We start from the raw sequence: 12,197 nt of genomic DNA, 5'->3' as shown, positions 1-12,197 counted from the left end.
GCATAATGCTTTAAGCTGCACATTATTCTCTGATAATACTTAGTGAGGATTGTTGAATGGCACTGTCAGTTGCTTTTACCTGCATTATGTAGTATATGCCTCATGAATGTATAATTTTTGCTGCTGACAGTTGTGACTCTACACAAGGTTTCTCTTCTTTTTTTTTTTAATTTGTTTTTAATTCCCCATGGTTATATAATAAGTGGTAAGGCCAGAAATGCATAGGCATCTCTTACTCAAAGCCTTATTTTTTTCTTTATCATTTGGTATGACATCATTGCCTGTTACTGTTACTATTTTAGCTGTCTGTCATCCAGATTTACTTAAAAAAATAATTTTAAAAAACTTACTTCCCATGTAAACATGAAAACACATTTCAGTTTACTTGTCTTAAAAGTTTTAGCCACATAATTTGCATCTCTGTTTAACAAAGAAGAAATTAATCTTGCTGAAATATAACACTGAGAAACATTCTGGAAAATTTTGATAGGAAAAGGGCTTTACCATTTACCCTTATATGTCAGTGAGTCTAGTGTTTTTGTATTTTGTCTTTGTTTTGTCATAACTTAGCATGAATATCTTCCATCAATTATTGTCTTCCATCAGTTATTGTCTTAGTTGATACCTAACTGTAAATTTTAGTGAGTGATCGCTAACTTATCTTAACAAAGTTTACTTTTGATTTATAGGCCAAAGAATGCGAAGCAGCCAGAGCGTGAAGAAAAGCGGGTTTTGGGTCTGGTGTTACTACGTGGGGAGAACTTGGTTTCCATGACTGTGGAAGGACCACCCCCCAAAGATGTAAGGAAGCTGTAGGGTAGGACAGAATAGTAATGTGGAAGACATCACATTATTTGAGATGTTTGCTAAATGAGGGTACAAAGAGGCACAATAATAGTATACATTTGTCAAGTAAAATGTGCCCAGCACTTAATGTCAGTGCTGACTTGTCCATATTTGGTGATTAAGGACTTTATGATGTATTATTCTATGTGCTGGGGACTACCTAGAGAAGGGTGGGAGTGGTTATTTATATTTCCTCAAAATTTGACATATGTACATTTAATCTGTTGAATGCCTCCATGGCGTACTTGTCTATTCCTTTGAGTATAGAATTAATACAAGCTAGGTGGTGTGGGAAGATAGTGGGAAGAGTGATCTTTTAGGAATAAGACTATTCATAATGTTGGTAAGTCATTTGATTTCAAATAATTTTTCTTGTTTCAGACTGGCATTGCTCGGGTACCACTTGCTGGAGCTGCAGGAGGTCCTGGGGTTGGCAGGGCAGCTGGTAGAGGAGTGCCAGCTGGTGTTCCAATTCCCCAAGCTCCTGCTGGATTAGCAGGCCCTGTCCGAGGGGTTGGGGGGCCATCCCAACAGGTGAGGAACTAGAAGGTTTTATATTACCGAGAGAAAGTGCCTAGAGGCTGAATAATAGGTTTAAAAGCCTGAGTGCACATCCTGTGCTCTGTAAGCAGCATGTTACAGAGGGTGCTGAAAGACAAATACACATTAGGAGGGGAAAGGATTAGAGCCATCGTGATAAGAGGAACTCACCACTATTGGTGAGTAAGGAGAAATACGGATGGGTAAACCAGAGTTGAGAAAATGTGAAAGGACTTAATAGGTTAAAAAAGGGAATGTAGGGTTTTAGGAGGATGTATTAGTGTGCCAAGATTTTTAAAATGAAAATAATGGGAGAAATACAAAATTGCTATAATTATTTCACATTTAATAGGCCGTGGTATCCACCAGTTATTTTGTGTTTGAACAAGGAGAGGATGTGCCTTACCTTGACTGTATCTGACCGTGCCTTCTCAGGTAATGACTCCACAGGGAAGAGGCACTGTAGCGGCTGCTGCAGTTGCTGCCACTGCCAGCATTGCTGGAGCCCCAACTCAGTACCCACCAGGACGGGGGACCCCACCCACTCCTGTGGGCCGAGCAACACCACCTCCCGGTAAGGAAATTAGAGAGAAGTAAGAGAATTTGGCGCATATATATATATATATATATATATAGTTATGTGAAAAAATACTTTATCTGGAGGAAGTGAGGACTAACAATACTCTTAAGAAGACACTGAACTAAGGAACAGCCTAAGTACCTAACTAGTTGCTTAGATTATGTTTCCCACTTTTAAACAGTAGTTTTTAATGAAAAGCTGTGGACTCTATTGTTGGGGATGGCTTACATGGTAAGGGTCCAGGAAAAAATGTTCGACTCTCTACTTAGTATCTGGGCCCATTTCTTTAAATATTATCTTGTATTTTATTCTGTCATCTTAGCTGAGCTTATTTATGAGGACTTTCTTTCTGCCGTTTTTCTTCTCTAGGCATTATGGCTCCTCCACCTGGTATGAGACCACCCATGGGCCCACCAATTGGGCTTCCCCCTGCTCGAGGGACGCCAATAGGCATGCCCCCTCCAGGAATGAGACCCCCTCCACCAGGAATTAGAGGTGAGTGGCTACACTTTCGTGCAGTGGTGCCAGCTGGGCCCCTTAATACTTACGTGATGTTTTTCTAATGGTCCCATGGAATTTTGCTTTTTTTTTTCCCCCCCAGGTCCACCTCCCCCAGGAATGCGTCCACCAAGACCCTAGGATACTGTTGATCCTTCCTAAGTCACTTTTTTCCCTGCAATGTGTCTTGTGAAATTGTGTAGAGTGTTTGTGAGCTATTGTTTCCTCCTTGCTGCATTACTATTAGCTAATAAATGCACAGAGCAATTAAACTGCGAGGTACTGTTGTATGTTGTACATTTTTTTGCCTGTTGATTTTATTGAGATCAAAGTGAAGACTGGGATTTTTCTGGTCTTGAAGTTATTATGGACTAGGTGAATTCTGATAAGCAATGCATTTAAATAATTTTCTCTTTAATTCTTAAGATAAAATGGTTGTGATACCTGATTAAGCTTCCTAATTTTCAGTTTGTGCATTGAGTGGTATCAGTCCATAACCTTAACACAAAAGAAAACCCTTAACCAGGAGGTTAAGTGGCTAAGCTAAGCCTCACATATGGCATCTTCCTCTTTCATACATACCTGAAGGGAAGAAAGGATGGGATGAAAGGCCTTGTAAGGCCACCTATGGAAGGAAACTGTGGTACTGAATCAGACTTTGCTCATTAAATCAAAGCATTTGGGATTGGAGATACTCCTTTTCATGGAAGATTATCTCAGTTGATGAGCTTCTACAGTGCCCTTGTGACTTGTGTGATCAGAATAGATGATATGATCCTGGAATAATCATCACTACCTACCAGTAAGTATTTCCTTATAAATTTTTAAATTAATGGAAGAACCTGGGTACTGGGAGCCAGGGAGATTTTATATTTGGGTAAGTTGTGTTACTTAAAATACAGGTAACTTATACCCTAAAATGTAGTTGATACTCTTGAGTACAAATTATCCAGTTGCATCACTTAGTGATGTACTGAAAGTGTTTAGAGGAGTGGACAATCTCTTCCAGATGCCCAAATATCTAGGTCCAGTTTGAGTTGGTCATGCAATAGTGATGAACTCACTTTTAAAAGGAAGAGGGAAGAGTTTTTTTAGATTTCACTGCTAAGCTTTCAACTGGGCAATCAATCAATATTTATTGATTGAAAGAGTAGTTTATAAAATAGGAGTTGAAGATTGGTTTTAACTCCTTAGTAACTTCAGACTGGTAGATTGCGCCGCCTTCTTTGATTTTACCAAATAAAGGTTGTGTGTATATCACCATTTCCATCTTGTATTTTTTATTTTTAATTTTTAAAAAGATTTTATTTTTAAATAATCTCTATATCCAAAGTAGAGCTCCATATCACAGCCCTGAGACTAAGAGTCATATGCTCTACTGAGTGAGCCAGCTAGGTACCCCTTCAATTTCCATCTTTTAAAGCATGACCTTTCAACTAATAGTCTCCCAAGGAAAAGGGACCCTCAAAATTACTGCAGTTGTTGTCACCAAATTTATATGGTCTCTCCCAAAGTAGTATCTAGTCTTGATGGCCACTATCAGGAAGGGAACATAAAGTAGCCAGGTCCTCCTCCTTGGTTTAGTTGGTTTGTATAAGAGAGATGTGATACTTATTTTAGAGATTGTGAATGTTACAATGGAACTTCTTGGTTACTAGAGCCCTAGGCAAAGTACTTTATCAGGATCTTTGAAGGCAAAGCATTTCTGTTAAGATAAAATTGACTCTGATATGTATGACTTAGAACTTCTGCTCTAAATTGTATGGGTGGTATGCAAAGAGCCTTGTTTTATATGCAGTTGGCTCTCTGGACCTACTTTTGAATAATTTATGGTACTTTTTCCTGTTTTGAAAGGAAAACTTTCCTACTTGCATAGATCTGCTAATGTGGATGGTCCTTAGATTTTGGCATGAGTGATTGTGCATCATTTTTTTTTAAGATTCTATGTATTTATTTGACAGAGAGAGACATCGAGAGAGGGAACATAAGCAGTGGAAATGGGAGAGGGAGAAGTAGGCTTCCCAGTGAACAGGGGGCCTGATGCTGGGCTTGATCCCAGAACCCTGGGATCATGACCTGAGCTGAAGGTGTAACAACTGAGCCACCCAGGCACCCCAATTGTGCATCATATTCAAAGAAAACCTGTTCTCTCATATTTCCTTAAGTAAAGTTGAACGCCACTTTCGCATGTGACAAGAACCCTAGATTCTGCAAGATGCTTACTTCTAATGGGTGTTTTGATTTGGTGGTAATATTCTCTGCTTAGAACTTCCTTGAATTGTTTGTTAACCTTGATTGTGGGAACATATATTGAAAAAAATACTTGGCACAGATACTCCTATAATTGCATGTGGTGTGTAAGTTGAATGTGGATCTTTTGTTATAGATTGCTAGATAGAAGCTTCTACAGAGTTCCATTGTGAACACATAATAACATAAGAGTTTTCAAACATTCATGGCAGTAAATACTTTTCCCTTAGGATTTTTCCCATTCTGCATTCACATGAGTTACACGTTATATTTAAAGTACAGTTGGGCAATGACATCTTGATTTCCTGGTCATATTTATTAACAGTAACTTCATGAATATGTACACATTGCACACCAATATAGGTTTCTCATTGTGGTTCACATAACAGTTTCAAATAGAATTCTGGGATTTAATAGTTATGTTACCTTAAATCTTTATGGTTTTGAGTTTTTTGTGGTATTTTGTGTTTATATGATCTGATAGGTAAACTGGGACTTAGTATAAAAGTGTGTAAAAAGTGATGTAGCTTCCTGCCTTCATAACCTCATTACTCTTCAATCATGTAAAATTTTAGAAGTCCTGTAATTTTTCAGCTTTATCAATATGTAATTGATAAATAATGTATAATTTTAAGATGTGTTACATGATGATTTACTATACATCTATATTGTGAAAAGATTACTACAACAAGGTTAGTTAACACTCCAGCACCTTATATAGTTACCTTTTTTTTTTTTGTGGCGAGAACATTTAAGATCTACTCTTGGCAAATTTCAAATATTATAATACAATACTGTTAACTGTAATCACCATGCTGTATATTAGATCCCTTGAACTTAACTCATCTTGTAATTAAAAGTCTATACCCTTTGGAAGAATGAAGGGGGGGAAATTGGAGGGGGGGATGAACCATGAGAGATGATGGACTCTGAAAAACAAACAGGGTTCTAGAGGGGAGAGGGGTGGGAGAATGGGTTAGCCTGGTGATGGGTATTAAAGAGGGCATGCACTGCATGGAGCACTGGGTGTTATACGCAAACAATGAATCATGGAACACTACATAAGAAACTAATGATGTAATGTATAGTGATTAACATAGCATAATAAAAAAAAAAGTCTATACCCTTTGATAAGCATCTCCCCATTTTCCATACCCCGTCAGTGCAAGGCAACCACCATTATAGTCTGTTTCAGTGAGTTTAACTTTTTCAGGATTCCCATGCAGGTGATACCAGAAGTCTTTTTCTTTTCTTTTTTTCTTTTCTGGTGTGCAGCAAAGCAAGGTTTTTTTTTTTTTTTTTTTTTTAATTTAATTTAATTTAATTTTATTATGTTATGTTAGTCACCATACAATACATCATTAGTTTTTTTTTTTTTTTTTTTTAAAGATTTTATTTATTTATTTGACAGAGAGAAACACAGTGAGAGAGGGAACACAAGCAAGGGGAGTGGGAGAGGGAGAAGCAGGCTCCCTGCTGAGCAGAGAGCCCGATGTGGGGCTCGATCCCAGGACCCTAGGATCATGACCTGAGCCGAAGGCAGACGCTTAACGACTGAGCCACCCAGGCGCCCCCATCATTAGTTTTTGATGTAGTGATCCAAGATGCATTGTTTTTGTATAACACCCAGTGCAAGGTTTATTGAGTGATAGCAAAGTGATAGTACAAAGCTCCCAAGGAGGGAGGGAACCCAAGGGGGTTGCCCAAAAGTCTTGTAATTTTTGTAAACTGAACTGATGTTTTATTTCTTGTAGGTCTTAACTTGTAGTAAAATAATAATGTAGTAGAAAGTAACTTATGGAATTATGTGATAATAGTAATGCTTGTCTAGAATTTTCATAATCTGATTTCAGAGATAAGGAAAACAATTTATTGTGTTTATTTCCAATAAAACTTAATTGATTTCAGCAAGTAGTCAGTTACAGCCTCTGACATTATATGAAGTTTTCAAATACATGTTATCCAGTTGATAATACATTGCCAAATTCTTAACTCATCTTTGCATTCTAGTTCCCTTGGGACTGGCCATTCATAAAATAAAGCTCAATATTTGAATTATAGTAAATAAGTAAAGCAAGATATTTTATAATTTTTGTTGTGTTGCAATTTTTTTAGTCTTATGAAGGTCTTTTTTGCCCACATAGTTGATGACTGAAAGGAGGAGAGAATTTGACAACTCAATTTTCTGACATGTCACTGTGGATCCCACCCAGTAGTATCGCAAGGAAGCTGAAAACGGTGTTAGCTGCATTTAGGACAAACATAAACCACTCCAGGTAAAATAACCTTGTAAAGAAAAGTAATAGTGTATTATAGAGGCCTTGGCTAGGTTCATGATGACAAAGGACCTTGTCTGAACATAATGATTTCAAAATTTGAGCTTAAATGACACTCTGAAATCCAGTCAATGTGCCTCAATAGACTTTTCGGGGAACATTATTTTCAACAGAAAATTTGGCTTACTGTGAAAACTTTGAATACTTAGAAATGGCAGGTGTAGCCGTATACATTGCCAAGGCTTCTTTTTTAAATTTTCAAAAGATATTCTGAGCTCATTATTTTTCCCTTTTTTTTTTTTAAACATATATGCTGTTGAAAGCAAAAAAGGAAACTCCTCCTTAGATCCCAGAAGGCACACACATATGCTGAGACGGAAGTAAGGACATGTAAAAGGAGACAACTACCTCTTTGATCAAACACTGAATGCCAGAGTTGGAGGTGTCTGATGATGTCCAGGAAAGAGGGGAACTAATATTTGTGGAACATGTATTATGAAATACAGTGAGTATGGTAAGTGTCTTTACATGGACACCATTGGTGTTTGAGGACAATTTTTTTGGTTTTGTTTTTCTTCAGTTGTCTGCAGTGATCAATGGGCATAGAATCTATCACAGAGTAGATGTTTAAGAAATGTGTCAGCATTGCTAATTTTTCTAAATGTTAGGGTGTAAGCTTTTAGATTTTTTTTAAGATTTTGTTCATTTATTTGTCAGAGAGAGAGAGAGAGAGCAAGAGAGAACACAAGCAGGGGAATGACAGAGGCAGAGGGAGAAGCAGGCTTCCCGCCGAGCAGGGAGTCCGATGCAGGGCTTGATCCCAGGACCCTGGGATCATGACCTGAGCCGAAGGCAGACGCCTAACCGACTGAGCCACCCAGGTGCCCCACAAATTTTTAGATTTATTATAGTTTCTCCCATGTAGTGGTATGTCTGATTAGAATCTATGCCTATCTAATAATCTAGCTCTACACTCTTAACATGGAAGTGGTCAGCTCTTCCTAAATAGGAGCCAGTGAGAACTATTTGGTGTTTATCTGTACTTGTTGTAGTGAAGCTAGGTACCTTGGTATGAAGTTTACAATGTGTTTGTGGGGATACCTTTTAGTCATTTTTGGTCAAAAAGTAGAAATAAAATTCTGTTGGATTTTACAGGGGTGAGAGGATCTCTCCTGCTTAAGTGAGATGATGAAGGCTCAATAAGAGAGCAGTATTTGAAATCCAGTTCCAAGGATGTGTTTGTTCTAGATGTGAATGTTGATTAACGGCTTCAGGTATTAACGCAGCAAGTCCATCTCTGCCAAAAGTGAGTAGACCATGAAGGGGAGCAACTGGGTGTTGGCTACAGTATACCTATTTCAACTTCTCAGATAATAGTTGAGGAAACCTCAAGGGACTTTCTGTGTACTAAAAGGGATGTGCCATTTGGGCCCTGGTATCTTCTGGTGGCAAGGATGCAGACTGGAAGAAATTGTCCCAGTTTTTCTTCTGCATTCAATATCACCTCAGTTTTGCTCCAGAATCCATGTTGTTAACTCATGTTTTTTGCCTATAATTTAGGAAGTTCTAATGTGGAATAGAAATAGTAGGAGAAGACTTGACTGGGTTAATTTTCTTTGGTGAGCAAAATTAATCTTAAAAATTAGATGACATAGCCAAGATTCAATGAAAAGCCTCATAGATCAGCCAGATGTTTGATGATTTTGAATCATTTGTCTTAGATTTACAGTTGATGAGAACACAATGACCCAGAGAGGTTAGATATATGTACATCTGAAATCATGGGGGTTTCTGTTCCCATATTTTTAAATTTAAATTCAATAAGACAACCCAAGGTACATCATTAGTTTCAGATGTAGAGTTCAGTAATTTCATCAGTTCCATATATAACACCTAATGCTCATCACATCACATGCTCTCCTTAATGCCCATAACCCCATCCCCCCGCCCATCTCCCCTCCAGCAACCCCCAGTTTGTTTCCTGTAGTTAATTACCTATGAGTCTCTCATGGTTTTTCTCCTTCTTTGATAACTTCCCATTCAGTTTCCCTCCCTTCCCCTATGATCCTCTGCACTGTTCCTTATATTTCACATATGAGTGAAACCAAATGATAATGGTCTTTCTGTGATTGACTTATTTCACTCAGCATAGTACCCTCCAATTCCATCCACATCGATGTAAGTGGTAATATCTGTTCCCATATTATATAAAATTTATTTTTACCCCTATATAGTTTCTTTTTTTCCCTTTATTTTAAAAAAAGTTTTATTTAGGGGTGCCTTGGGTGGCTCAGTCATTAAGCACCCTGCCTTCGGCTCAGGTCAAAATCCCAGGGTCCTGGGATTGAGCCCCACATCAGTCTCCCTGCTCAGCAGGAAGCATGGTTATCCATCTCTCACTCCCCCTGCTTGTATTCCCTCTCTCGCTATGTCTCTCTCTGTCAAATAAATAAATAAAATCGTAAAATTTTTATTTAAATTATATTTGGTTAACATATAGTGTAATACTAGATTCCAGTATACAATATTGTGATTCAACACTTCCATACAATACCTGGTGCATCACAAGTGCACGCATCCCCCCCCACCTCCCCTTATTTGTGCTATTATTAACAGAAAGAAAGTTAAAAAGTACAGTTCCTGATAGGAGTAATTTATTGTGTATTAGGAGATCTATATTAGGAAAAGTAGTGCCTGCTCTATTCTTTCCATGATAATTTGGATTATATTATCATATCACTTTGGTTCTTTGTATTAGAGATATTAGACCTCCTTCAGAATCCTCAACACTGTGTATCAGTGGACTTGTTGTTGGACTTTGTTTTTTTTTAAATTTTTATTGTTATGTTAATCACCATACATTACATCATTAGTTTTTGATGTAGTGTTCCATGATTCACGGTTTGCGTATAACACCCAGTGCTCCATGCAGAACGTGCCCTCTTTAATACCCATCATCAGGCTAACCCATCATTCAACCCCTTCCCCTCTAGAACCCTCAGTTTGTTTTTCAGAGTCCATAGTCTCTCATGATTCGTCTCCCCCTCCGATTTCCCTCCCTTCATTCTTCCCCTCCTGCCATCTCCTTTTTTTTTTTTTTTAACATTGTATTATTTGTTTCAGAGGTACAGATCTGTAATTCAACAGTCTTGCACAATTCACAGCGCTCACCATAGCACATACCTTCCCCAATGTCTATCACCCAGCCACCCTGTGCCTCCCACCCCCCACCACTCCAGCAGGAATTCTTAATCTCAGGAAACAAACTGAGGGTTACTGGAGTGGACTTTGTGTTTTATCTATTTAATTTTCCTTAATTTTATTTGACCATTCACATTGATTCTCACTTAGCTCTGGAATATTTTGGTGGATGTTTTCAATGTAATCTAGGTCCTTAAGATACTTGAATATTTCATTTTACAGTTTGTTGGATAATTTGCTTGTAGAAGTAGTTTATAACTATTATATTTAGTTTAGTTCTAAGACACCAAAGATCTTAATGTTATTCTGTCACATTGCTTCGGTTTTACTGTCTTTAATTTTTTTCCCATATTGTTACCTTAATTTTGTGTAAGTTGAATGATATTGCTGCCATTTAACTTACATTGTTAAATGAAGATGATCATTCATTTTCCCAAGATAAAAGACTTTGCATTAGTAGAGATGTACTGTCTGCAGGTATTACTTGCTTTACAACTACAGTAGTAGTTGTTGGGAAAGACCTTAACTGGGTTTATGATGAGTTATGATTACAGAGCATGAAGAAGTGAAGCTTAATGTGAGTACTCTGAAGTCCAGCCTAAGAGTCATTCCAAGTACTTGGGACACACGTATTCCGAACATAAGTTCTTAGCCTGTAAATTTCACATTATTTGGAGAAATATTGTGCAGATTATGGAGAATAGAAGTGTGGGTTTTTCCAGTGAGATAAAGGGAAGTGAATTCTAAATTCCACTACTGAAGTTTCCTTATAAGAGTATCTTCTATGTTTGTAACATTTGTATATCTCACCTGTCTTTTTCACTATGAATTTCAAGTAATAATTTCAAGAGAGTAAAGACTTCGTAGCTATTATGCTGGTTTTTTTTTTTTAATATTAATTATCATCATTCAGGTCCAGCCTTATACCTGTTTCCCAAGAGCATGTCCCCAAACTATGAGGCAGCTCCAATTCCCGTATGAATAAGAAATAGCTAGTTTATTGTTGAGATATTGCTTTGGTCTGAAATGAGAGTTACACCTTAAGCAGAATGCTAAAGATACATCAGATGGATTACTAGAATTCTGTTAATAAGGTACTGTTTTCTGTATCTTAGCAAATTGTAGATGGAGATTTAAAAGTTTTTACTGATTCAAGGGGATGAAAGTGACATTTTGCAGTTAATATTGAGCCCTAGAGAGGAACTAATTTGCTAAGTACCATGCATTTTCTTTTGAATCAGGACTTTAATCTCCCATTATTCTTTATTATTTATCTTTACTCGAATGAGTAATGGACCTTTTGTTATCTGTGATTGCCATTCTACAATTAGGTCCTTGTGATTTGCTTATTTTAGTTATGAGGGAGTTGAATAGTAATTAAACAGGTAATAAGGGAAAAACCTATAGAAATGTACCATGGATAGTTGAATACACCAGGATCTTATTCTTAACCAACTGAGCCACCCAGGCGCCCCACCAGGATCTTATTCTTAAATAGTTATCTTAATTTGTTAAGGAGTATGTGTGGTGTGTGTGTGTATATAAATAATGTGGGTATTGATAAATGACAACTGATAGTTTATAGGGAAATCTTTTGAGGTCCAGAAAAATTACTTCCCTTTTTTTTTTTTTTTAAGGAGCAAGGGGAGTCAGTCTTTTCACAGTTATTTCCCTTATTAAGTCTCTGTCCCTGATAGAAATTTTAGAATATTTATAACCTCATATTTGTTTGACCTCTCTCAGTGTTTCTGATTCTTCACAAATAGGGATATGCTGGATGAATTGAGAGAAATGAGCTACCCTTTCTACTAATTGAATTAAATTAGAAACGTAACATTTGGATAAGGAAGGAAGGAAATACACATTGGAGTCTGTTGACTTAGTCATTTGATCTTGGATGTTTGGTACAGCCTGGGGTGGTCAGTTATTATTACCGTGAGAAAGCATGCAGTGGTATTTGCTGGCTCAGCCCTGTCCAAATAATCTCATTCTTTTTCCTTTCCTTT

At 37.4% G+C, this 12,197-nt stretch overlaps 1 protein-coding gene and 2 non-coding genes across 8 annotated transcripts in view; all 3 read left to right on the top strand.

The window, feature by feature from the left end:
- Positions 1-12,197, top strand: part of SNRPN (small nuclear ribonucleoprotein polypeptide N) — a 37,105-nt gene that overhangs the window by 8,598 nt on the left and 16,310 nt on the right. For 4 of the 6 annotated variants that reach the window (XM_035023952.1, XM_035023954.1, XM_035023949.1 and 1 more), the window contains 7 exons: positions 690-801; positions 1,228-1,380; positions 1,822-1,960; positions 2,336-2,461; positions 3,053-3,266; positions 6,859-7,504; positions 8,146-8,296. In XM_035023952.1, coding sequence (XP_034879843.1) covers positions 690-801; positions 1,228-1,380; positions 1,822-1,960; positions 2,336-2,461; positions 3,053-3,114 — 592 coding nt within the window. In that variant the 3' untranslated portion in view covers positions 3,115-3,266; positions 6,859-7,504; positions 8,146-8,296. Of the gene's footprint in view, positions 1-689; positions 802-1,227; positions 1,381-1,821; positions 1,961-2,335; positions 2,462-2,567; positions 3,267-6,858; positions 7,505-8,145; positions 8,297-12,197 lie in introns of all 6 variants that reach the window. The other 2 variants (XM_035023955.1, XM_035023950.1) reach the window with 2 other exon arrangements.
- On the top strand, positions 7,043-7,115 carry LOC118023256. Its single transcript, XR_004682724.1, has one exon. It is a non-coding gene; the product is annotated as a small nucleolar RNA SNORD107 (small nucleolar RNA).
- Positions 10,720-10,786, top strand: LOC118023254. The gene has a single exon (XR_004682722.1). It is a non-coding gene; the product is annotated as a small nucleolar RNA SNORD64 (small nucleolar RNA).

The sequence above is a fragment of the Mirounga leonina genome, unplaced genomic scaffold (genome assembly GCF_011800145.1).
Source record: "Mirounga leonina isolate KUSES-001 unplaced genomic scaffold, KU_Mleo_1.0 Mir_178, whole genome shotgun sequence".
Classification (NCBI taxonomy): Eukaryota; Metazoa; Chordata; class Mammalia; order Carnivora; family Phocidae; genus Mirounga; species Mirounga leonina.
The sequence above is the reverse complement of the archived record's forward strand: the minus strand, read 5'-3'. Positions and strand labels throughout refer to the sequence as shown.